Source organism: Heloderma suspectum, chromosome 3, assembly GCF_057233095.1.
Source record: "Heloderma suspectum isolate Gila_16-S chromosome 3, 16-S_ref, whole genome shotgun sequence".
In the NCBI taxonomy this organism is placed as follows: domain Eukaryota; kingdom Metazoa; phylum Chordata; class Lepidosauria; order Squamata; family Helodermatidae; genus Heloderma; species Heloderma suspectum.
Genome location: NC_139460.1, coordinates 49771623 through 49797669, shown reverse-complemented (window position 1 = coordinate 49797669; position 26047 = coordinate 49771623). Strand labels below are relative to the sequence as shown.

At 45.4% G+C, this 26047-nt stretch overlaps 1 protein-coding gene and 4 non-coding genes across 5 annotated transcripts in view; 2 read left to right on the top strand and 3 right to left on the bottom strand.

The window, feature by feature from the left end:
• The first annotated feature begins 832 nt into the window (after positions 1 to 832).
• TRNAH-GUG (transfer RNA histidin (anticodon GUG)) lies at positions 833 to 904 on the top strand. The gene has a single exon. It is a non-coding gene; the product is annotated as a tRNA-His (tRNA).
• A 408-nt stretch (positions 905 to 1312) lies between these two features.
• TRNAI-AAU (transfer RNA isoleucine (anticodon AAU)) lies at positions 1313 to 1386 on the bottom strand. Its single transcript has one exon. It is a non-coding gene; the product is annotated as a tRNA-Ile (tRNA).
• A 4210-nt stretch (positions 1387 to 5596) lies between these two features.
• TRNAT-AGU (transfer RNA threonine (anticodon AGU)) lies at positions 5597 to 5670 on the top strand. Its single transcript has one exon. It is a non-coding gene; the product is annotated as a tRNA-Thr (tRNA).
• Positions 5671 to 6942: 1272 nt separating this feature from the next.
• Positions 6943 to 7025, bottom strand: TRNAL-CAG (transfer RNA leucine (anticodon CAG)). Its single transcript has one exon. It is a non-coding gene; the product is annotated as a tRNA-Leu (tRNA).
• A 263-nt stretch (positions 7026 to 7288) lies between these two features.
• TTF2 (transcription termination factor 2) overlaps positions 7289 to 26047 on the bottom strand; it is a 31606-nt gene continuing 12847 nt past the window's right edge. The window contains exons 10-23 of the mRNA XM_084843175.1: positions 25421 to 25537; positions 24023 to 24173; positions 23164 to 23269; positions 20952 to 21142; positions 20074 to 20227; positions 18869 to 18960; positions 17447 to 17523; positions 16836 to 16978; positions 16560 to 16730; positions 14237 to 14289; positions 13319 to 13472; positions 11226 to 11308; positions 9837 to 9911; positions 7289 to 9123 (exon numbers count right to left, since the gene is read on the bottom strand). Of these exons, the coding sequence (XP_084699301.1) occupies positions 8979 to 9123; positions 9837 to 9911; positions 11226 to 11308; positions 13319 to 13472; positions 14237 to 14289; positions 16560 to 16730; positions 16836 to 16978; positions 17447 to 17523; positions 18869 to 18960; positions 20074 to 20227; positions 20952 to 21142; positions 23164 to 23269; positions 24023 to 24173; positions 25421 to 25537 (1712 nt within the window). The 3' untranslated portion in view covers positions 7289 to 8978. The remainder of the gene's footprint in view (positions 9124 to 9836; positions 9912 to 11225; positions 11309 to 13318; positions 13473 to 14236; positions 14290 to 16559; positions 16731 to 16835; positions 16979 to 17446; positions 17524 to 18868; positions 18961 to 20073; positions 20228 to 20951; positions 21143 to 23163; positions 23270 to 24022; positions 24174 to 25420; positions 25538 to 26047) is intronic.

The window sequence follows — 26047 nt, the reverse complement described above, 5'->3', positions numbered from 1 at the left end:
AACGCAAAAGCATTAAAACTACAGTATAAAAATACAACCAGCATAAAACTTAGTAGCAATGCAGAGATTTAAAAGAGTAACATATTTAGAACAGCAGAGCCCAAAGACTAAAATGCTAAAATTCCTGGGAAAATAAAAAGGTTTTCACCTGGAGCTGGAAAGAGTACACCTGAATCGGACTATCCTGTAGAAAGAAAGCTGCGATCAGATGGCTGATGATGGACATGATTTAAAAAGGAAGGTTATAACTTGCCCTGAAGACCCCATCTCTCAGTCTGAGACATTTATTCTTTTTTTATTTCCCAAAAGAGACTCATCACGGACAAATGCAAAGGCATGCAGCGCAAGTACATGTCTACTTAGACGTAAGCTCTATCGAATTCAGCGGGATTTACTCCCAGGGAAGTGTGAATAGGCTTACAGCCTAAATGTATTGGAGGCATCTATCCAGCTGGCGGAAAACCGGACTTTCCAGGGAGTAACTGAACTCAGTGGGGCTTACTTCGGAATAGAAATGTATAGGATTGCACAGTTCAATATAAAAAGCGGCTTCAGTGTGAAACTTTTTTTAACTGTAGGATGCATAAAAAAGCGTTCAAAGCACCAAAATCGAAGAGCACAGGGATAGTTACTCAGCATGAGAATTACACTCAGCTCCAGAAAGCTCTACATCTCGGCCGGGAGCCATCTGAGCTGCTGCCCTTTTGATAATGATGCATATAATTGCAACTTTCAATGAAATATGAAATAGAAGGAAATAGCACTACCTTCTTCTACTAGTCTATGGTATAGACATTTGGAGAGACATTCTTTGCCAGCTCACGGGTGGCGCGCCGTGATCGTATAGTGGTTAGTACTCTGCGTTGTGGCCGCAGCAACCTCGGTTCGAATCCGAGTCACGGCAATTTTTTTTTCCTCCACGTTTTCTGGGTCTAATTTAATAAAACAAAAGGAAATCTATTAAACCACATTTTGTTTTCTACTCTCTTTCTTTTAAAAGTATTCTAGTCCTCGAGACGACTAGGGAACAAATGAATCCTCTTTTCTAAACACAATTAGGAGGTGAAAGATGCACATGTAAACTACTAAAACAAATCGGTTAGTACATTCGACACATGATGCACATTTAATAATAATAATAATAATAATAATAATAATGCTACGTAGAATACAACCGCAACGCAGGGATATTCGTGGACAGCAAGCTGGGTAATGTGATATTGCCTCCCGAAAAATCCCCATCAAGTAACAAAGAATCTCCTAGAACGAGTTTCTGCCGCAAGGGGGGGGGGGGGGGTGTCAAAAAATCAGCTGGCCCGTACGGGGATCGAACCCGCGACCTTGGCGTTATTAGCACCACGCTCTAACCAACTGAGCTAACCGGCCGGACCTACCGGGGTCTTTCAGAATTCCCCTCTAACAGAAAAGTAATGACGATGCGAGATTCTTATTTCTGCTTTAAATATGTTTCATTTCAACTGACCTCTTCAGTGTACCCACAAAAAGCCCCCCCCCCCCCCGCGAAGAAAGATTGGGACTGACGGGGAGGAAGAAAGCAGCTTCTGCAAGCATGAATGGGTTCTGCATGAGCAGTTCCAGCTGCTTTCTGTTAAGGAGAATCCCTTTCGGAAGGCTCAGAGAGGCGCCTAACGTGGCAGCCTCAGGCTGGGCACGCGGCAATCCGGGTTGCAAATCCACCCATCTTCATCCCAAGCCTACGTTGGCTCCCCTAAAGCGAGGGGGATGGGCTTGTTTTGGATAACAAACACAGACGTGCGAACAGTGGCTGTTAGAGAGCATGAACCAACTGAAGTTCTGAAATTAGGCTCATCAAAAATAATTTGCAGCAGTCGTCTGGCCGCTGAAGAGGAAACCAGACTGCGCGGGGCCTTACGATGGCTGTTGGCGCCCCCGAAGGGCGAGAAATGTAAAGGATGCGCGAGAGAGGCGGCGTTCTGCACCTGAGAGGCTCAGGGGCTGCGCCGGTGTCGAGCGCTCTGGGGGCTCCGATGGCAGTGGGGCGGAGGATCCTCGCCAGGCTTTCGGTTCGAGCCAGCCCGAACGGAAGGGGCTGGGTCCTTCAAAGTTCTGCCTGGCTCGGACAGAAACCCGGAGCGGATTCCCCGCCCCACTGACCTCGGAGCCTCCACTGCTTGAGGGGGGTCTTGGAAAAGTATTATTTGCTGGGCCTCCGATGCTGTAAAGAACAATTTTGTTTAGGAACCTGGAATGTCAGATCAATGAATCAAGGTAAGCTGGAGGTGGTCAAACATGAGATGGCAAGATTGAACATCGACATCTTGGGAATCAGCGAACTCAAATGGACAGGCATGGGCGAATTTAATTCAGGTGACCATCATATCTACTACTGTGGGCAAGAATCCCTTAGAAGAAATGGAGTAGCACTCATAGTCAACAAAAGGGTGGGAAAAGCAGTACTGGGGTACAATCTCAAAAACGATAGAATGATCTCAGTACGAATCCAAGGCAAACCATTCAACATCACCGTAATTCAAGTCTATGCCCCAACCACTGATGCCAAAGATGCTGAGGTTGATGGGTTCGATGAAGACCTACAACACCTTCTAGAACTAACACCAAAAAAAGATGTCCTCTTCATCATAGGGGATTGGAATGCTAAAGTAGGAAGTCAAGAAATCACCGGGATAAGAGGCAGGCATGGCCTTAGTGTACAAAATGAAGCAGGACAAAGGCTAATAGAGTTTTGCCAAGAGAACACGCTGATCATAGCAAACACTCTTTTCCAACAGCACAAGAGGCGACTCTACACATGGACATCACCAGATGGTCAATATCGAAATCAGATTGATTATGTCCTTTGCAGCCAAAGATGGAGAAGCTCTATACAGTCAGTCAAAACAAGACCTGGAGCTGACTGTGCCTCAGATCATGAGCTTCTTGTTGCAAAATTTCGGCTTAAATTGAAGAATGTAGGGAAAACCACTAAACCATTCAGGTATGACCTAAATCATATCCCTTATGAATACACAGTGGAGGTGAGGAATAGATTTCAGGGATTAGACCTGATAGACAGAGTGCCTGAGGAACTATGGACAGAGGTCCGTAACATTGTTCAGGAGGCAGCAACGAAATTCATCCCAAACAAAAAGAAATGCAAGAAAGCGAAGTGGCTGTCTGATGAGGCTTTACAAGTAGCTGAGGAAAGAAGGGAAGCGCAAAGCAAGGGAGAAAGGGGAAGATATATCCAACTGAATGCAGAGTTCCAGAGAATAGCAAGGAGAGACAAGAAGGCCTTCTTAAATGAACAATGCAAAGAAATAGAGGAAAACAACAGAATGGAAAAGACTAGAGATCTCTTCAAGAAAATCGGAGATCTCAAGGGAACGTTTTGTGCAAAGACGGGCATGATAAAGGACAAAGAAGGCAGGGACCTAACAGATGCAGATGAGATTAAGAAGAGGTGGAAAGAATACACAGAAGAACTATACAGGAAAGATCTGAATGTCCCTGATAGCCATGATAGTGCGGTCACTGAACTTGAGCCGGACATCCTCGAGAGTGAAGTCAAGTGGGCCTTAGGAAGCATTACTAACAACAAAGCTAGCGGAGATGACAGCATTCCAGCTGAGCTATTTAAAATCCTAAAAGATGATGCTGTTCAAGTGCTGCATTCAATATGCCAACAAATTTGGAACACTCAACAATGGCCGCAAGACTGGAAAAGGTCAGTTTACATTCCAGTTCCAAAGAAGGGCAACGCCAAAGAGTGTTCAAACTACCACACAATTGCGCTCATTTCACATGCCAGCAAGGTGATGCTCAAAACCCTACAAGCTAGGCTTCAGCAGTATGCGAACCGAGAACTACCGGAAGTACAAGCGGGGTTTCGAAGAGGCAGAGGAACTAGAGATCAAATCGCCAACATTCGCTGCATCATGGAGAAAGCAAGAGAATTCCAGAAAAACGTTTATTTCTACTTCATTGACTACGCTAAAGCCTTTGATTGTGTGGATCACAACAAACTGTGGCAAATTCTTAAAGTGATGGGAGTACCAGACCACCTTACCTGTCTCCTGAGAAACCTGTATGAGTGTCAAGAAGCAACAGTAAGAACCAGACATGGAACAACCGATTGGTTCAAAACTGGGAAAGGAGTACGACAAGGCTGCATATTGTCACCCTGCTTATTTAACTTATATGCAGAGTACATCATGAGAAATGCCGGGTTGGATGAATCAGAGGTCGGAATTAAGATTGCTGGGAGAATTAGCAACAACCTCCGATATGCAGACGATACCACCCTAATGGCAGAAAGCGAAGAGGATCTCAAGAGCCTCTTGTTGAGGGTGAAAGAGGAGAGTGAAAAAGCTGGTTTGAAACTCAACATTAAAAAAACTAAGATCATGGCATCTGGCCCCATCACTTCCTGGCATATAGAAGGGGAAGAAATGGAAGCAGTGACAGATTTTACTTTCTTGGACTCCAAGATCACCGCAGACGGTGACTGTAGCCATGAAATTAAAAGACGCTTGCTCCTTGGGAGGAAAGCTATGGCCAACCTAGACAGCATAGTAAGAAGCAGAGACATCACCTTGCCGACAAAGGTCCGTCTAATCAAAGCTATGGTTTTCCCAGTAGTAATGTATGGCTGTGAGAGCTGGACTATAAGGAAGGCTGAGCGCCGAAGAATTGATGCTTTCGAACTGTGGTGCTGGAGAAGACTCTTACGAGTCCCCTGGACTGCAAGGAGGTCAAATCAGTCCATCCTAAAGGAAATCAGCCCTGAGTGCTCATTGGAAGGACAGATACTGAAGCTGAAGCTCCAATATTTTGGCCACCTAATGCGAAGAGAAAACTCCCTGGAAAAGACCCTGATGCTGGGAAAGACTGAAAGCAAAAGGAGAAGGGGACGGCAGAGGATGAGATGGCTAGATAGCATCACCGATGCAATGAATATGAACTTGAGCACGCTCCGGGAGAGAGCGCAGGACAGGAAGGCCTGGCGTGCTATGGTCCATGGGGTCATGAAGAGTCGGACACGACTGAACGACTGAACAACTTCTGCATTAGTGCGCCCTGGGCGGGCTTGCCAGACAACAGCGGTAGCGCTTCCTTGGTAGCCACAGCTCCCAGTGCTGCGGTCTGGGAGCCGCTATTGTAGTTTCCCGCAATGCCCCAGCCTAACACTGCTCTGGGGCATTGCGGGACACTTAAAACAGCGGCCCAGGGCTGCGGGAGTGGGAAGGGGGCTAAGGAGGGGCCCGGGCAGGTGTGACTGGTGGGGCCCCAGCTGCTTGCTGATGCCAGCCCTGCAGAGAATACTTTCAGTATCAGAAGTCTGGATTTCTGCAACAAAGCTGATAGTTTTTAAAGGCACCACCAGGCTCCGTTACTGTTTTTGCTGCAGCCGCTCCTCTGGAGGCATCAGAAGTCAGGCATGCAAAAATGACCAGCGTCACTCAGCAGTAGCAAACTTCCAATGGGCTTCCAGGTAAAGCAACGGATACTTCGGAAGTATAAATAACTGTTATGATTCAGGAATCCCTGCTAAAATTGATAAAACCCTGGATTCATTCTTCAGAAGGAGGTTTGGCGACGGAGTTGGGCAACTTTGGGCGCCGTGGCTTAGCTGGTCAAAGCGCCTGTCTAGTAAACAAGAGATTCTGGGTTCGAATCCCAGCGGTGCCTCGGACTCCGTCCTCCTACAATCCTCGTTTTTTAAGCTTACAGTTACAGAGCAGTGTCCCCGCAGCTACTGCGATCACCCCTCTATTCTATGGTTTTAGCTTTGGTGGCAGTCAAAGTGAGCCAAGTATTCTGTGAGCTGCAAAAGAAAAGGGTAAAGAGCAAGCCCTCGTCTGCAATACAGAAAGCTGCTTTCAGCTCAGTTAAGACGGGTGCGGTGGAAGGGGAAGGATTTCTCTCCGTCCCTCCGCCGCTGCCACCACAAGTTTTTCCAGCCGTCTAATTAATTAAGGTGCTGCGCCCCTCTTAAAAATGGAGAGCGGAGGAGAGAAAACCACATCTCTTAAACCGGTAGTCAGCAGAGTAAATACAAAAAAACGAAGGCCAGTCTCCGAACTGCCGCGGCGGGGCTCCGCTTCCTCAGTCTGCTTTGAGTGCCGGAGCTCAGCAGTAATTTGGCGAAGTTGCGATAGTTCCACCGAGTACGTGCAGAGTGCCTCGCCTGCCCGTCTATTGAGTATCCGCAAACAAATGATCAGCCATCAAAGGGCATGGGGGCATCTAGGCAGCCTTGAACGCCAGCAGCATTGCAAACAAATGCACGGGGAGACTCCGGAGGGGGCCCCGTTTCTTTCAGACCCGTGTCCCCTCGAGCAGCGGAGGCTGGTGGCTCCAATTTTGGTGGGGATGTGATTGCCCTCTGGGGTAATTGCATCCAAGGTGCTCTCCGAGGGGCTGGCCCTATGTGGCGATTGTGTTCTGCACTTTGGATAGTTTCTTTAGAGTTCTGACTGAAACCCAGGAAAGATCCACAGCCCCGCTGACATCGGGCCACCAGCCTCCACCGTCCTTGAGGCTGCCTGCTTCACGCTTCCGATGGCTGCTTCTGCTGCAGCCCCGAGGCGCGCCGCCCTTCCTAAAGGCACCACTGGAGGGGTGTGTGTGTGTGTGTGTGTGTGTGTGAGAGAGAGAGAGGGAGAGAGACCTCCTTCGTCCCTCCGACTTCCAGAGGATTAGGCGCCTCCTTGGCTCCCTTAAATAGCGAAAGTGTTTCTCTCTCCCGTTTTCCTGAGCCGCACAATACCCACCAGCCTCCAAACACTGCATAAAAGCATGGTATGTACGGATTAAAAATAAAAATTCTGAAGCCCTTTTCTAATGCGGGACTTCCCTTTAGTCAGAACAGGCCAGCTTTTAAAAGAGATAACAGCAGTCGGGCTATCCAGCGAATCTGAGGTCCGTACTACTATGGAAATGAAAAAAGAAACACACGCTTGTCAGAAGTGGGATTCGAACCCACGCCTCCAGGGGAGACTGCGACCTGAACGCAGCGCCTTAGACCGCTCGGCCATCCTGACAGACAGAAAAAGGCCCCTCACACTAATATTAGTAACCAGATAATATTTACACCTATGGCAAGCTACACAGCCATACCGCATCGACTTGCCAATGGTCAAATTGCCTTCTGACAAACTGTTACCATTGCGTTGTTTTAATTCCACACACCTCCTCCTTAAATTTCACCTTAATGCTGGAAATTCATTCCACCAACCTTTTACTTTTATTTAAGGCAAATTAAAATACAATATACCTGTTTGTGTTTAGAATTTTTTTTCTATTTAATTAGATCCCTGTGTGGTACATCTGAAGAGGATACAAAAGAGGACTTCAAACCAATGAGGAATCACTTTGTAGTTTAGTAAAGCAAGGCCTATTTTTCATCTGGCAAGGCATAATTAGATGTTGTTGGAAATATATTTAGTACAGCTTTAAAGGAACATTGCAAGTCTGTTATAGCAATATTACACGTCTGATTATAGAAACCATATTGAAACAAATATGGCCCAGAGCTGTACTTTTTGACAACCAAATAGACTAGGATAACTCTACCTTGTTACTGTAACAGCTAAAACACTTCCTTTCCACAGACAGCACAATTAATGAAATACATTTCCAGCAACACAACATTAATAATGCAATCCTATATGTGTCTACTTAGAAGTCCTATTGAGTTCAATGGAGCTTACTCCCAAATAAGTAGATATAGGATTACAGTGCAAAACAAACTCAGATTAAGAGAGACAGAAGCAAATTTTGGAGGTCAACATATATGTTCCAATGTCAGGCTCCAATATCTCTGGCTGGTACCTTTTGGTGTCATTCGGTATATGGAGCAGTGGACACAGAAGCTACTTGGTTATCTGCTCAGTGAACAGCAGTAAATAATCAAAATGGCCAAAGGCAGAGCTATATCATCAGCATAACACAATTAAAAACCTACTTAAGAATATATCAGCTGCAATGGTATGTAGGAAGCTCATTTCATTTTTCCAGAGAGACTATGGACTAGGCAACGTTACAACAGTCAAAAGAAAGCTGAACTTGGCTGCAGTCTTCCCCCATGGCTTCAAGTGATTTCATTTATGTTATTTAATTAAAATATTTTTATACTGCTTACTATTTAGAAGAAAATCCCAAAGCGGTTCATAAAGTTAAAACCCAACAGCGAAATAACTGAAATACAAAGTCAACAATAAAAAACACAAGATACAAACTCAACCCATTCTGAAGTTACAACAAATTGTCAGATTACAGGGAAACAAGAGTGGTCAGGAAATGTACAGGTAAAGTTGTCTTCAAAAAGCATTAAAGTACACCACTGTCAGGGCTTCCCACGAATCAGGAGGGAGTCCATTCCAGCCACTACAACAGAAAGGCACGGTGGATGTGCCCAGTTCCACCACCTTCTCTTATGTACCTGTCCATCCTTCCACATTTCTATTCACAGTATATTGCACAATTTGAATATATGCAGGTGCAATATTTGTTGTTGTCCTGGATACTGTTGGTGTAGCACACCCAAACTCTGACCTTCAATTGTTTAACTATTATTTTGAGCATTAGCAGGGAGGCTTCCTATCTAGGTGGCCACGATTGGCTTGTTCATTTGGACAGAAATTCAGACCAGTGGATCCTGTTCCTAGCCATATGATGTGGACAGGAATAGTAATCTTGGAACGGACTACATCGGACAGGTGAAAAAACAGCGGGTAGGTGAAAAAACCCTACGCTAGCAACTCTTGAGTATCAGGCATAAGTGGAGCATTTTCCAAAATTGTAGCGTCTCTCTTCCCATTTTTCATTGGAACACAGGCAGGGCAAGGCCTTCTTCTTAGAGAAAAGCATGCTAACAAAGAAAGAGACAAGGCAACTTGCGAAGTAGCACTGACCCACTATTTATTAATACATGATAGTCAACTTTTAAAAACGCACACATGTGACTTCTGCATACTGGGACAGGGGAGCAATGGTCAAATGCCAAAAAGGAGTTTGAGGTCTGCCAGGGTGAGCCTTGTGAAAGCGTCTCCTTTTCCTGACAGTACTTTTTGGGCCAGCTCTTTTTTCTTGGTCTGCAGCTCCAAAATCTTTTCTTCTACTGTCCCTTCACAGACAAACCTAAAACCAAGCACATGGCATGATCAGTACACAAGAACACAAGAAGAGCCTGCTTGATCAGACCAAGGGTCCAGCATTCTGTTCACACTGTGGCCAGCCAGCAGCCCATGGGAAATCCACCAGTAGGACACGAGTGCAAAAGCACATTCCTGCCCACGGTCCCCAGCAACTGGTGTATATAGGCATACTGCCTCTAATACATGTGGTAGCACAGAGCCATCAGGACCAGTAGCCACTGATAGCCTTCTCCTCCAGGAATTTCTACAATTCCCTTTTAAAGCCATCCAAACTGGTGACCATCACTACATCCTGTGGTAGCGAATTCCACAGTTGAACTATGCGCTGTGTGAAGAAGGACTTCCTTTTATCGGCCCTGAATCTCCCACCAATCAGCTTCATGGGATGACCCCAGGTTCTAGTAGCTTGAGAGAGAGAGAGAAAAATGTCTCCCTATCCACTTTCTCCAGACCAGTACAGTTTTTGCACATCCTCACTGGGTCAAGCTCTCTCTCTCTCTATATATATATATATATTAAGCAAAACTGAGCTGTGGTCACTTTTAAAACACCACAGACAGTAATCAGCAGAGTAGGCTGGAAGAATTTCGCCAACACAACTTCAGCTCCCTTTGATACAACACCTGAAGCAATATCACAACTCTTAGAAACTAAGACACAAACAGGGACGGTGCAGGACATGAAGCCAAGCTTGACCTGTGGATCATGACGTCGTTCCGCTGCCCCACACGGTAAATGCGGTCACAGGCTTGGTCCTCCAGGGCTGGATTCCTGAAATGTAAGAAAACTACTCTAGCATTCTGCTATTTGTAACCATAGCTGAAAGCAGGTATTTTAGTCCACACAAGGAGGTCAGTGCATAGGATTGCCAAGTTGCAGGTCCCAGAGGTCCCCTAGAGATTTAAATCAGGGGTGGGGGGCCTCAGGCCTGGGGGCCAAATCCAGCCCTCCTGGAGTTTCAATCTGGCCCTCTGGGATTCCCCAGATAGCTCCACCCCCTTCCCCTGGCCCCACCCCCTTCCCTCCAACTACCAATTTTTTGGTGGTTTCATGGCTTTTGTGCAATTTGCCCCCCCCCAAGGTAAAAATGTCTCTTCTAAGGATTAGTTGCTGGCAGTAAGAGCTTTAAGCTACAATATGTTGTCATTTTTTTGTATTTTGGGCCCTGTCCCTTTGTCTTTGTCCCCTAAGAGTATCTCTAAAACTGATTTCAGCCCTGTGGTTAAAGCCCCATCTACATGGCGCTGACTTGGTCCATCGCATCGCTGGAGCTGCGCAGCTCCTGTGCTGTGGATGCTCAGCAAGCTCGATATATGGGGCAAGTTACTGCACAGTTTTGCTGGAGCCCGGCAAGCGCTCTTGCCGCTGTGAGCAACCGCGTCCCTCTCTGCCAAGCACCGGTAGAGAGGGGCGCAGTTGCTCACAGCGGCAGGATGGGAAGCGAGAAGGAAGAGGGAAGGGGAGGGGAGGGGAGGGGAGGAGGAAAAAGGCGTCATGCAGTTACTCACTGCCCACCTCACATACACCACAAACTGCAATGTCACCCTGAGGGAGTTAGACAGCACACCCCGCTGCGGTGAAGCCGCCACAGCCGAAAAATTCAGAGGAAAACTACACCTCGGAAATCTGCATTTTCCGGGCAGAAACCATGGAAGACTGCGAAGTGGCGAGTGCATCGGCTGTTCTGAGGGATCTCGACTCACACCCGCCAGGTGTAGATGCACCCTAAAAGAGGTTCCCCACCCTGGTTTAAATCTATCTCTGCCTTGTAAGAAGCAGGGACAGCATGAGGGCCTTCTTGTTTTCCCAAGCAGCATTTCATCCATCGAAGCAAAGAGCTAATCTAGGAGAGGATTAGCCAGTTTAGGGAGATATATGTTTACTGCATTAGTCAGCCAGCAGACATAGCAGAAAATATACTGTCAATTGCAATGACTGTTAAGAACCAAACATATAATTTGGACACATTAGTTCACGATCCTATCCTTTAATCAACAAATCTAATTCTTGCAACTTTAAACAATACACAGAATGAGTCCAATTTTTTTTATTTAGTTGTGGAGGTAAAAGCTGCCAAATCTTTACCAATGCATGTCAAGGAGGAAGAGATGGTTTCCTCCTACCAGATTAAGGCCAACACCTCCAGCCAGGAGCGAGATCATCATCACCTATGACAAGTGAATGAGAGAAAGTAGTTTGTTATTTCACCAGACACTGATAAAACCAAACCTAGAAGAAATGGCATAAGGTGAAGCGCACACAATGAGATCCTAAGTCGTTTACCATACTTATTTGTAGGACACTTTCTAACAGAACCACATTCTTTGAGAATAAGAGACCCCTCTATATAGATTACAGATGTCACACATATAGAAGTCAAAGCTTCTCCCCAAAAGCATTCAGCGAGACAGCTTATTTCACATCCCATTTAGGATGATCAGTCACAAAGCAAGACAGGGCTCCTGCATCTTTAACATTTAAGACACTTCAACAGGCACAGCTTATCAAGTAGAGGCATTACTACTTTATCTAACTATTAAAGCTGCAGCCCTATGCATAATTACTTGGGAGTGAGGCCCCATTGAACTCTGGGATTTCTGTGTGAACATGCATGGGATCGAGCTGTCAAGGTACAACCCTCCTTCCTTTGCATGTCATCAACCAGGGGAAACTTATGTGATTTACGTGACCTATTTCAATGAGACATGTGGATATAATGATTTATTTTACATTATTTATTTATTTATTTTGCTCGTCATTAGCAGGGCAGAGGCAGTCAAAGAACTATGGAATTCACTTAAACTCTGTCCCCAACCACTGATAAATCTGGTTGGCTACCAACTTTGGCTTCTGATGTTTCCAACTGGCATTGCCCGCACAAATTCTAGTCTTTTGAGCTACAGGAACTAGAAACTCCGGGTTTTGTTTTTAAAAAAGACAGGAGATTCTCAGAATTCTGGGCCCAGCACTGAACACCTACCTAAAATCTACGAAGCCCTGATCATGATTACTATCGACCATAGATCTTTCTCCCTTTCTTTTTTACTGCAGTTCAGAGCATAGCTTCATCTTGCAAGTCTAACCTTGTAAGTTCACAACATTAGACTCTAAAGTTGAATTGCACGTGACCTTTGGAATGAGTCACTCTGGTATAAAATTAGACAGTTCTCTCACACACAGAGACGATAGTTAAAGTGTACACAGCGTGTAATTTTCCAGGACAGACTTTGGCCATCTCTTCTTTTTGAGCAGCACTTTATTTAGACAAGTATTACTTAAAAAAAAAAACACCCCAGAAATTCCGTAATTTGAACAATATCTGGATCAAACTCAAGAGAGAGAGATTTGGTCAGCCAGGGCTAGGCCAGTGGAGGCTGGTGGCTCTGATGTCAGTGGGTCAGTGAATCCACTCTGGGTTTCAGTCAGAACTCTAAAGGAGCTATCCAAGGTGGTTCCGACTGAAACCCGAAGTAGGTTCACCACCCCACTGGCATTGGAGCCACCAGCCTCCACTGGGGCAGGCAACATGGTGCCCATGGGCACCACTGCATCCTTGGACACCTTCCTTGGCGCCCACCAAAGTGCCCTACCCCTCCCACTTAAAAAAAATAACAACCAAGTTTATGATTGGCAGCTGGTATCATTTCAAAGCGAAGTGAGGGCATCCAGCCACTGCCATCTTCGTTTACTATGAATGCCTCTGGGCCACATGTGGGGTCAGAGACATTTTTAGGAAATGAAGATGGCAGGAGGCTGCAGGTCGATGCTTCATCTGCAGCGCGACCAGCCACCGAGAAAAAGAAAAGAAACAGGGACTCCTGTTGCTTCTGTCAGGTACGCTACACCTCCAATGGTAGCCATTTTGTGGTTGTGTCCAGGACAGTTTCTCAAATTGCCAAATGTGCCAACGAGCCCAAAAAGGTTGCCTAGGCCTGGGTTAGACTGCCACTGCCAAGTCATATATGGTAGAAGCTGAGGCTTTTCTCACTCCCAGATTACAATCCATAGTGAGTTGGATTGAGAGAAGTTTATCAAGCGAGTTTTAGACAGAATATAGGGCTAAAATGATGACTGGGCTAATCCTATCTGGCAATTAAGGATCTGGCCTAGCACAAATAATCACTGGCAACAACTAGCTCCTATGCACTGAAAACAGCTTCTCTGGTCTCTTTCCATACCTCAGGTCCTCTAGGATTATTGTTGAATTCCTCAACCACATCCATCCTCTGCTTTGGGTTCACAGAGCCGTCCACTGTGGTGTATCTCAGGCCAAGCCTCTCAAGGTGTCCCGCCACAACCTTCAACATACTAGTCCACTGAGACACAATGACACTGGAAAGACAGGCCAGATGGTACAAATCTCACCTCAGCTACAAACTCACCAGGTGGCTTGAAGGAAGTTACTCTTCTCACAACCTCCACCCCGCTCCTACATTCTATTGTATGCTGGCCTATCTTACAGGGCTGGCGTAAGGATTATGGAGACACATGTATACAAAGTGCTTTAACACACTCCATGTATACTATATAAAGTGCTAGTCTTCTAAAATGGCTAAAATACAATACATAAACATCTTAAGGCAAATATCTTTCTGAATGTTAAGCAACTGGACGTGGTTCTTCTCAAACAGTATTGCATACTTTCACCTCCTTCCCCATTTATTTATTTAATCACTGTATTGAGCCATTAGCCATGGCTATTCCTCTATCCTTAAGCATTCAAGAAATAAAGTCAGAAATGCAAGCCACAAGCTTTACTCTTCACGTGGAATCTACATTTCTAGTTTCTCTATGGATACTCCCATATTCCAATGTACTTCGAATCCTCAGGTTGGAATTCCAAAGTGTTCAGGTACCATGCCATGCTGTGGAATCCTTTTTTTAAATTGCTCCATTTGTACCTCAGTCTTCCTCCAAGGTATTCACAGCACTATACATGATGTTCCTGAGTAGTCTCCTGTCCAGATACTGGCCTAGTCTTTGGCTTCAGGAAGAGGCAACTGTAGGTCTTTCCCACCGTTCTCTACACTTTTGCATTAGATAGCATCCCAAACCCACAACACCCTCTGAAAGACAGCTGCTATGCCCATACTTACCTTTTCTGGGAATGACTTTGGATAGCCTTCAGCTCTTCCAGGAGATGTGATAACTAAAAGGATGGGGGGAAACAGCACTTAAAGCCCTGTCCCAAGCATGTCCCCTCCCCCCCAGAAATAAGTCCCAATCCCAATCCCTGAATGGGGCTTATTTCCAAATAACTCTGCCTGAGACTGGAGCCTTACTTAAAGCATTTTTACCCTGCTCTTTTGTTGCTTACATAAGATCAACCACAAACTAGATGGTTCCCACCTTCAAGCTTACATCTAAAAGATATGACACAGAAGGAAAAAAGTGTGGGGAGGGAAGAGGAAAACAAGCAAACTCAGGCACCAGTTCTTAATGTTACATAATTGTCCTCAGAATGACCACTTGAGTGGAAACAGTTCAGGGAGAGGCCGGTCTCTCAGCAGAACACATGGAGACGCTGAAGAGGGCTGGTCTCTTAGCAGAACACATGGAGTAGGAGCTACTTCCTCTCTCTCACTTTACTATGGCCAGCCTCAGTCTCTCTCCTGTAATTATGGGACAGACCCTGGGGTCAACCTAACTTTAGTCACACAGATTTTAGGAAGGATAAAGTCTGTCCAAATCTAAGATGGGCTTTCCCATCTTGCTATAAGAAGTAGCTATAATGTTGAAACAGGAAGCTAACACATTTGCTTTCACTATATACATAAATATTAAAGAGAAAGCAAATGCAAGGTCTTGCATCCTGGGCAATATGTTTAAGGAAAGACTATCATATTACAACATGGTGCAAGATACTTGGCTCAACAATACTACAAGCGAGAAGGATCTTGGAACTGTTGTAGATCACAAGCTGAATATGAGCCAACAATGTGATGTGGCTGCAAAAAAGGCCAATGCTAGTTTGGTCTGCATTAATAGAAGCATAGCTTCCAAATCCTGGGAAATACTAGTTCCCCTCTACTCAGCACTGGTTAGGCCTCATCTGGAGTACTGTGTCCAGTTCTGGGCACCACACTTTAAGAAGGATGCAGACAAACTGGAGAGGGTTCAGAGGAGGGCAACAAAGATGATCAGGGGACTGGAAACAAAGCCCTATGAGGAGAGACTGAAAGGACTGGGCATGTTTAGCCTTGAGAAGAGAAGACTGAGGGGAGATAGGATAGCGCTCTTCAAGTACTTGAAAGGTTGTCACAGAGAGGAAGGCCAGGATCTCTTCTCGATCGTCCCAGAGTGCAGGACATGGAAAAATGGGCTCAAGTGACAGGAAGCCAGATTCCGGCTGAACATCAGGAAAAACTTCCTGTTAGAGCAATACGACAATGGAACTAATACCTAGGGAGGTGGTGGGCTCTCCCACACTGGAGGCATTCAAGGCGAGGCTGGACAGCCATCTGTCAAGGATGCTTTGACTTAGTTTCCAGCATTGAGCAGGGGGTTGAACTCGATGGCCTTGTAGGCCCCTTCCAATCCCACTATTCTATGATTCTATGACTAAGTAGTAAAATAAAATGAAGTATTTTGATATTTGTACACTGTATTCCTTAAAGCAGGCTGTCTTGTGGTCACAACTGGGGATTGGGCAGGGTGGGGGGGCAGGAATGGTAGCTCTGCCCTTTCAGTTCATTTCACGCCTGTTGGGTCTTTAGTGGGACTGTAACCGTATTCTGATGCAGACTCCTAGTTCATTGCTGTCATACAGTGCAATCCTATGCATGTCTGCTCAGCAGCGAGGCCTACTAAGTTCAATGGGATTTATTTCACAGATACAGGTGTGTTTGACTGCACGTTGTTAAAAGGGGAAAACAATATTTTGTAATAATGGGCTAGTTCGCATGTCATGGTGGCAAACTTAATTTAATTTAATTTGCCAGAACAAGTGCTGCATGCAAACCACTTCCACTTTCTGTAAACAACCTCTGATCAGTCCATTCGGAGGCTGTGAGTGTGACGTGCAAACCTGGACCAATAGGTTGTTCTGGGGCTAAACAACCCAGAGGATAACCCAAACACAAACCATGGGTTAACCACTGGGTTGTTTAGCCCATAAACAACCCAGCAGTCTGGGTTCACACCTCATGCTCACAACCTCTGATCAAACTGATTGGAGGCTGTTTATAGAAAGTGGAAGCTGTTCACACACAGCCTGTGCTTCCCACAAATCGTGGGTTAAATAACCCATGATTTGTTGCTGTGATGTTCAAACCAGGTTAATGAGTTACAGCATATTAAATCAGCTAAATCAATGAACTTGAACTGAGGTTCTAAAAATTAAAAAAAATTAAAAAGAGGAGAAAATACCCCACCCTTTTCACCAGAGTTTCCTAGAAAGGATTGCCAAAGCCTTCATACCTTGGTGCTCTGCCTGGTAGTTTCAAAGAGATCCACACTGAAAGCTGTACCAAAGAGGTACACCATAGACTGCGGGTCACTGCTCTCAGGCTCAGACAACGTCAAGGCACTGAGTTGCTCCTCCAGCGTGAGAGAGATGCCTTCGCTGTTCAGGTTCGCCTGGTCCAGAGCCTGCAATGAAAAGAATCAACACAGCTGGGGCCTGGCGACTTCTGAACCCAGACACTCTACTCAGAAGCACCGGTCAATGGCCATACACGTCTGTCGCATAGTTACCACTTTTAGTAAGGAAAGATGGCAGCAACACTGACGGAGCCTCAGCAACAGGGACAAGATGTGAATGGTCGTGGAGACAGGAGGAGGATCTCTGCCAGTCTTTTCCGAGGAGTTCGGCTGACCAAGTCTAAACTGCTGTGCTCCTATCCAGAGATGAAACGACATACATGTCAGAAGCAATAGCAGCACGCTATTGACTGATTTAAGAAGAACCAGAAAACCAAGAGCAGCCTTCTTCAACCTGGTGCCCTCCAGATGAGTTGAAGTACAACTCCCAACATCTGGAGGACACCAGGTTGGGGAAACCTGACCAAGAGGAATGCAAGCCTGCAGCTCCTCTACATAGGTAGCAACTGGAACTATAACATTATTCTGGATATTGTAGGAAAACAAACACAGCAACAGATCAGGGGGAAAATCAACTGTGGGCTTGAGACCACCCTCATTGGATTTGTCTTGACACATTTCTACAGATACTGGAGGAGGGCAGATTGGACATCCATCTGTCAGGAACGCTCTGACTTGGATTCCTGCATTAAGCAGGGGGTTGGACTCGATGGTCTTATAGGCCCCTTCCAACCCTACTATTCTATGATTCTATGAATCCTAACCTTTGTCAAATGGGTTCTCCCCAGTGTTCCCTGTACACTGGGCCTCCTGCCGCTTGAGATAGGACTGCAGTGTTGACCTGGTGGAAGACAAGGAAGTGCAGTTAAAGGACATCCAGACCGGTCTGCTTGCTCAGTTTTACGCCTGCCCAAGAAATGTAGACAAACGGGGACAGTTTCAGCATGAGGAGAGGAGCAAACTAGGAAAGGGACAGTGTATCAGTCCCGCAAGAAAACCCTCCAAAACCTGACCAGAGGAGAGCTGCAGAGATTGAACGCAGGTCATAAAACTGATTGATCTCAAACAAATCACTAAAATAAACAGCAGATGACTAAGGCAAGTCTGAAGAAATTTTTATGCTGGCAAAAGGCTATGCAGGTCTTCTAATGAGAAAGCACCAGTTTCGGCCAGAGGAAACGTGAGTTGACTCTTCCTGAGGCAGGGAGAGTAAACTGCTTAAACCATTAAGGGATTTAGCAATTTAGACTTCCATTGAAGGGGCTGAAGATAACACTAAACAAACACAGAAATTATCTAGTCTTTCTATCTAATCTATCTAATAACCAAAACAACAGATGTAGAGTACTCTTTGTGAGGGAGAAAAACAGGGATAACAGGTGAAACCATTTGAGGCAACAAGTGGAGTGCCAATGAAGCACATCTAACTTAGCCATTTCATTTTTAAGGCAGAGGTGAAGAATCTTTTTTCATGGAAGGCTGTATTCCCTTGGGAGTAGTCCATCGGGCAGGCCCAGAGCCAAGGGGGAGTGGGGCTATCCCCTTTTCTCTCCCATCCCCGCCCCTCTCTCTGACACCCCTCCACCCAGCAGGGACAGATGGCTCTTGCCAGAGGTCTGAACTGTTTGTTGAAATTAGGCCAAAGGCCACATGCAGCCCACTGCTGTTTTAAGGCATATTTGAATTTCACACACAACTGAACAGTCCCCTTTTTAAAAAGCGCTCTCTCTGTTGAGATAGAACACATTCTGTTCCAAGTACTAGAATGATAATGGCAGCCTGGTAGACATACCAACCAACCCACTCACCCCTCAAAACCTCATCATTTAACTATCAGGGACTGGAAGGATTTGGTCCACTGAGAAAGCAGAAGGCATAGCACGTGAATACAATTCAAGGAGATGGGAAAACACTGGGTACCTAAACTGATGTACTTGCAGGGAGATCTCAACAAGATGGTGGCTTCTACCACACAGAGAGCTGCATTCTTGGTACATTTGGGGGGAAGGATGGGAGCAGAGCAAATTTGCATCAGAAAGGATACAGAAAGTGAAGAGGAGTCTTGTATACCCCATCCTTGAAATGTGTTCCAAACAGCGGAACCTTGAGAATGCGAACTCTAGTTAAGGCAGAGTCAACCACTGGAATGAATGTATTCTTCATGCCTTCACAGACATCTATCATACCGTGATCTTGTGAACAACACATCATACACTGACTGTTCATCTTCTGACAGTTGTAATGTGTGCAGTTGAGTGAGACGCCGAGGCAGTGATACCTGGACAAAAGGATGAGCAAGATGGATTTTTTAAAGTGTGCCAGCACAATCAGCTACAATACAGCTGTTCAAAGTCTGCAGAAGAGTCCCGCCCCTATGAAAGGGCAAGGTGGCACATTTTGCTTTAGGCTCCCCTATCCAAGAACTCCAGGGAAGCTACGCAGATGGTGCATTGCCACCTTTTGTGCTTCTTTGGATTCGTCAATTGAACTACTGGGATAACACCTAGATTGGGGATGAGAAACGTGTGGCCCTCCGAATGCTTTTTGGCCTGCAACTACCATCAGCCCTCACCACTGGCTATGCCAGCTACAGTTGATGGGAGCTGCAGTCCAACAACACCTGGAGGGTCACACATTCCCCAGCCCTGGCCTAGACTGTAGCATCCCTAAATCCCAGCATCAAATGGACCTTTCAGACAGTCAACACAGCCTTAGCGAGTCCAAAGAGGAAACTTCTGCCAGATACTTAAAATCCCAGGGCTTAGAGTCCTCTCCCTCACTATCTCTAAGCAAGAAAACAAACCAGTCATGTGCATAGAGGATTAGATGCCTCAGTTTAGAAGTAAATGACAAGTCAAAGGTGGCATTGCTCAGGTCCTGCATTCAACATTATTGCATTTTTCACATTTTCTTACTTTCAGTGGCCCCTCCATTTTTCAGATTAAAACAAAGGCCTCGTGTACACATGCAGCAGAATGAAATCAGGAGAGTAAACAGTGCCAATTCAGACTGCAAGGAGGGGATGGCATTTTGATTGCCTTTCCATGTAGAAAGCTAAATTCCTGTGTCTAAAAAACAAACGCTGGCATATCAGGAAGAAATTGGACTCGATGGCCTTGTAGGCCCCTTCCAACCCTACTATTCTATGACTATTCTATGGTTTTCACAGCCCACTCCCTGCACCACCAGTTTTTAAAAATGAGAAAGAATGCAGTTCATTTGACACAGGAAAGCATTAAAAATGTGATTTTTCCACCTGCAGTCTGTTCTACCACTGTGGGATTCTCCCACCTCATTCGGCTGCATATATAGACCAGACATAACTGGTAATGAGTGAAAAGAACAAAAGAGCTCCTTTTCCTATGCAGAGCAAAGAAAGGCCAGTTGTTACCAGAGGCTTTCCAGATGAATCCAGCTGGTCCTTAGTTCTTCGCAGTAAGAGGCTTCTAGTTAAAATGGCCAACCTCTCTCCTCCTTTTCTTGTGTTATTGTCCACCTGATTCTTCCACACCTTGAATTCATCAAAAGGAGAGCAGCGAAGGAATCTAAGAGAACAGAAGATGGGAAGAAGGAGGAAGTAGTGACAGGTGAAGCGCTGCCACTGAGGTCTCAGGGAATCAGGAGCAATTATTTTCCATCTAAAGCAGTTGGGCAAACCTGGACCCCATATATATGTGTGTAATGTGTGTGTTTCTCTCTCTATGCATTCACACCAATACATATATTAGATACACATCTTCTTTCCACAAATGTTAGTAACAGACACACTAGGCAAACAGAAATTTGCCTTTCAGCTTGAGCGTTGAATTCTATCTCGGAGAAGCTCTCAGGGGCATGTGGCCATTCCAGTGGTGGGTGGGGCTGAAGCCAAACAGGGCGGGTCCCCCCCCCCCCCAATACCAGCATATTGTAGCTTAACACTCTTGCCGCCAGTAGCTAAGCCTTAGGGGAGGCATTTCAACATTTTAGAATGGGGAAAAAGCTGCACAAAAGCTGGGAATCTACCAAATGATGGGTGGTTGGGGGCAAGGGGCAGGGCCAAGGGATGTGGGTGTGACCTTCTGGGAAACCCCAGAGGCCAGACTGAGATCCCTAGAGGGCCCAATTTGGCCTCAGGTTTTAGGTTCTGCACCCGTGCGATAGCGCGCGTGCGTGCGTGAGAGAGACGGATCCTCAGTTTAAGGCCCTTTAAGAAAGGTACTTGCAAATCAGCCTGAACTGACATGACCTACGTCTGCTGCTGCCTATTCACTAGTGAGATCCACTTACCTTAGCAGAGAATACATATCCAAGAGGTTGTTCTGAATGGGCGTGCCCGTGATAGCCCATCTGGCAGTAGCTCTCAGTTTACAAGCAGCCACTGAGGCCTGCACTTTGGGATTTTTGATGTTGTGGGCTTCATCCAGTATAATTCGGGCCCAGTGTATCCAAGGTAGGGGAGAGAAAGGAAGTGATTTATCCTAGGGCAGAAAGTAGATCTGGCATTTAAAGGGTTAATTAAACAGGCTTGAGGTCCTGTACACATATTAAAGTCAGCTATAAATTAGATTTATTTGGTCAGGGAAGGGGAAAACCTCCCAGACTTCTTACATTCTGTTAAAGATTTAATACTTCAAACAAATAACAAATATTTCACACTCTAGCTTCAGAGAGACTAAAATCTTGTGTCAAATTCTACCTAACTCTGCAGTTACATGACTCAGGTAATATGAATGGAACTGAAGATTTATCGGATGTGCATAGTTAATTTCCACATTGTACTGCTCCTTTTGATTGGTGGAAGGGATAAGATGCAAATGAATTCAGCATCTGGGAGTTCAATAGGGAAGGGAAACAGCACAAAGAACTGGCTGATATAGTTAACTGAAGAACGCCCTATCCTGGCCCCTGGAATTCTCTCCCACCTGACTTATTTTCTACGTTTCAGCAGGAATACCCAATGAATTTTCAAGATCTCTTTCTGCTGTCACCTGACTGGGTGCTGACTTTGTGAGAAACTAGAAATTTTTGGTCAGTGGCACTTCCACCTGTGTACGCTCCTAAGTCCATTCTCTCTGGTTTCTACATTAATCTGCCCAAGGGGGGACAGGGTGTCCTTTAAAAACCCGCACAAAACGTGCATTTAAATATATACTTTAAAACGCACCTCTAAATGTGTACTCCCTAGAAATACACATTTCTGAACTTATTTTGATACATCTTTTGAGCAGAGAACTGCATCAGAGCATTCGGACACGTGCGCAAGCAAATGGATAGTTAAGTTCTGGTCCACATATTAGTCCAGAATGCACAGATCAGGTCAGTTTGTATTGGAGTTTGCAAAGATAAGATTCTTCAAGCATCCTATGAGAAACACGAACATGCTTCTCTCATTCCATTAAAATCCATGAAGTTAAATAGGAAGAGAAAATTGTATTATTACTATTAAATAGTTGGTTATGGTTGATTGTTCAAAATTGTTTTTAGATATATGTTGTCTCTGTGTGTGCTGTCTGTTTATATGCAAATGGCTTTACACTTTGTATAATGTATTTTTTATGGTTTTTAATCTTTGTAAACTGCCCAGAGAGCTTTGGCCATGGGGCAGTATAGAAATGTAATAAATAAATACGAATAATTTAAAATTTATAAATTTCCTTCATCCACAAGGGTGGTGTACACAACACTAAAAACAAACAAGCAAACAAATCCAGTATAAAAATCATACAATTACACATTAAATTACACGTTTAGAGGCATCATATTTAAGAGCCACAAATACATGCAATAAATGAACAGTACAATGGTACAAACTTCTTATACTATTTACCGTTACAATACAGCAGCTCTCCCCAACTTGATGAAGTCCAGCACACCTGGAAGACAGCTCCTAGCATCCCTGAAGACAACATGGCTGGGAGATGCTGGGAGTTGAAGTCCAACACAACTGCAGGCATCAGGTTGGGGAAGGATGCAATATAGAGTTACAGCTACCTTGAGTTTTTATAGCTACAAGGGAAAATATGGCACAACCATATCCACTGGACAGATTGGTTTGGATGCAGGATCTGGCCTCCACTGATGTAAGGATTCTGCTCATGGAAGATGCCTCTGCCGAATTTTGGAGGAAGCACTTTTGCCCCTGCACACCCCATTCAGCAGGGTCACCTGACCATCTGTGTAGCATTTCCAGGGGGCTGTAAGGGCTCCCATGGGAAGGCGTGGGCAGGAAAGTCCAATTCGCCAGCCCTTTTGCACACACCTAAACCTAGATCCAACCCACTGTTTGCTGCAATTATAATGAAATTTCAAGTCAAAGGCAGCACAGCCTGATGAGCTTTCTCCATGTATGATGTCCTTGTAGCAATTCTGGCCAGGCCACTCTGAGCCAAAGCTACACACACACACACACACACACACACACACACATATCATGCCTTTCGACTCAAATACAGCCTTTATCTCAATGTATCCTAAAAGCAAGTCTGCACATTTCAATCACCTCTACTGTATGGTCTCTGGCAGCAACCTCTGCTTCTTCTTTCTGTGTAGGAATTTCCTTGGCTAGAATACTATATGTAGTGACAACCATGTCATATTCAGCAAGGCTGCAAAGAAGAGGAGAGAAGGGGAGTAAGCCAAATGATATCTCAAAACTACCACGGCTTTCCAAAGATCCAGTTCCAATGGAATGCCTACTCAGAAACATATTCTGTGGTGTCCAATGGGGTTTACTCACAAAGAAGTATGCTTATTAGATTCCAGCCTGCGGAGAAGCCAGTTTCAAATTCTCTTAAAAGGAACACAAATGGCAAACTCCCCCCCGCCGCCACCCCCAAGAGACGGGAAAAGGGACAGACAAATCAGCACAGAACTTGTATCTTGACTCCATGACCACTGCACAAGAAGATACAATATATTCTACAAAATCATCCTAGCCCACTATTAATGAAGTAGCTTCCATCAGCTTCATAAGAATGTGCAGCAATTGCCAACAGCAACAAGACAGATAGGAGTAGATAGCAGATGTTTCGATATGACAAATTTAGATTGGTCCAGTTCAGTTTCCCAAGGGAAATCACTATCTGAGTGATCCTTCCAACAGCCCTGTACAGTAGGGCTAGGATTCTCACCATATCACAGATGGGAGCTGGGGGATAACTACTGAGGTTGTAGCTGGGGTGAGATTTCCCCAGCTACAACCTTGCTTGACTCTTAAGTGCCTGGGCAGTACCCACTCTCTGTGCCAGTGATTCTCCTTCAGCATCTCAACAATCCTGCACACCTAACCAGGGCCAAACATCCTTAACTTCCCCAGATACATGGCTTATAGTGGAAGGACCTTTTCGTTTTGCACTCACGCAGTAGTATTCTTAATTCGGCTGGGACCATGGTACAGGCAGACTTTCAGCTTGCCACTTCTTACATGTCTTTCAACCTCCTTTTTCCAGTGATGGATCAGAGATGCAGGGCAAACAATCAGGGTGCCGTAGGAAAGGGTAACGGTGGAATCTTGAAATGCAAACATGAAGAGATGAACACAAGTGTTGGATTGTTGCAAACCACTTTAGGTAGAGCTGCCCCTGAGGTTGGCCCCGAAGCTGCAGACGGTGCAAAACACCACAGCTAGGCTGCTTAGTGGGACAGCCTACTGGGAACATATTACACCCGTTCTGAAGAAGTAGCACTGTCTACCATATGCTACCAAGCGAAGTTCAAGGTGCTTGTCTGGACATATAAAACCCTACACTGCTTAGGATCTGGATACCCGAGGGAGCGCCTTCTCCCTTATGCACCTATTTGGATATGAAGATCTGGTGGGGGTGTACTCTTGCTGGTGCTGCACTTACCAGGAATTTGATGTGTGGCGCCGCGAGAGAGGGTGTTCTCAGTACAGGCACACGGACTGTGGAACTACCTCCCTGCTCAAGTCTACTTAAGAGACTTCTATGCTTTTAGCACCAACTGAAGACCTATTTGTTCACCCAGGCTTTTGACTCGATCTGTGTTGCTGCACTTTCGAAGTTGCGTTTTATCTGTGTATGCGCTCTCCCCTTTTCTTATTGGTTTATTGTTTACTGATTGATCGGATTATTTTATTGCATTTTATTGGTACCGTACACACTTGGGATTATTTTGTGATGAAAAGCGGGTTATGTGTTATAAATAAATAAATGGTAAGTGGCACCTGCAACAAAATGTTGCAGCGTGGTGGACTTCTGTTCAGAGTTTCAGCCACCCCCTTCCATTCCCCCCTCCCATTTCCACTCCCCAAGAGTTCATCAGCATTCCAGTACTCATTAGGTTGTTTTGGGGTGTGTCCCCCCTTCAGGTCCCCCCCACAAAGGTTCTTTTGTACCTCTGCAAATCTCAGGGCGCTCCCAAGCCTGCCAATACTTCCTTCGTATGCGTGGATGGTGCTGTTTTGGCTACTTAAGGACCAGCACTCAGTTTGTTATTAGCATATATGATGTGATGTTTCATAGTAATGCCTCAGTTTAAAAAAAAATGACAGTACTGCAAACAGCTACCTCAGCCACCACATTTCCTTTCTACACAACCAGTATAAGAGAGGGAGATAGTAGGAGGAAGGTCAATCTCATGCTGCATGTATGGATGGGTTGGCTGGAAGAGACTGAAATGTTCCCTCTGCATAAAGGATGGAGCAGTAAACCTGTCTCTGGACCGTGGGGCGTCCAATGGTATTAGACTGTGTAAAGAAACTGACAGACAGTGGCAGTAGCTTGTTATTTCTATACCTTGTCTTGAAAGCCACATCTCGAGTTTCTTTTCTTTCCCCTTCTCTTTCTGTAAAGACTTCTGGGCCAAGACAAGGGCAATCATGGTTAAAGTCTTCCCTAAGCCCATATCGTCCGCTGGGAAGAAAAAACAGCATAAAACAAAACAGAAATCAAGGTGTGGACAGACTGTATACATTCACTCTCCAGCTGAACTCTGTCTCATACTTAAAAGTATGCAAATTCTTGAAAGCATTTGCTGAGGGCATCCCTGTGATGCTCCGCCTTTCAGAGGACAGAAGGAATGTGGGTTTGCCAGGCAGAACAGGCCTTTTTAGCCAAACAGTCTTTTGGGGATCTAGTTCAGGGGTGGGCAACTGGTGGCCCTCCAGATGTTTTGGCCTACAACTACCATCCGCCCATGCAATTATGGGAGCAATTACGAGGGATCATGGGAGTTGTGGTAGAGCACACACTTTGCATTCAGAAGGTCTCAGTGCTGACTCTTGGTTCATCTAGCCCAGCGTTGTCGACACTGATTGGCTCCAGGGATTCAGGCAGGCGTTTTTCCAGCCCTACCTGGACACCAGGGATTGAACCTGGGACCTTCTGCATACAAAGCAGGTGCTCTACCGCTGAGCTATGGCC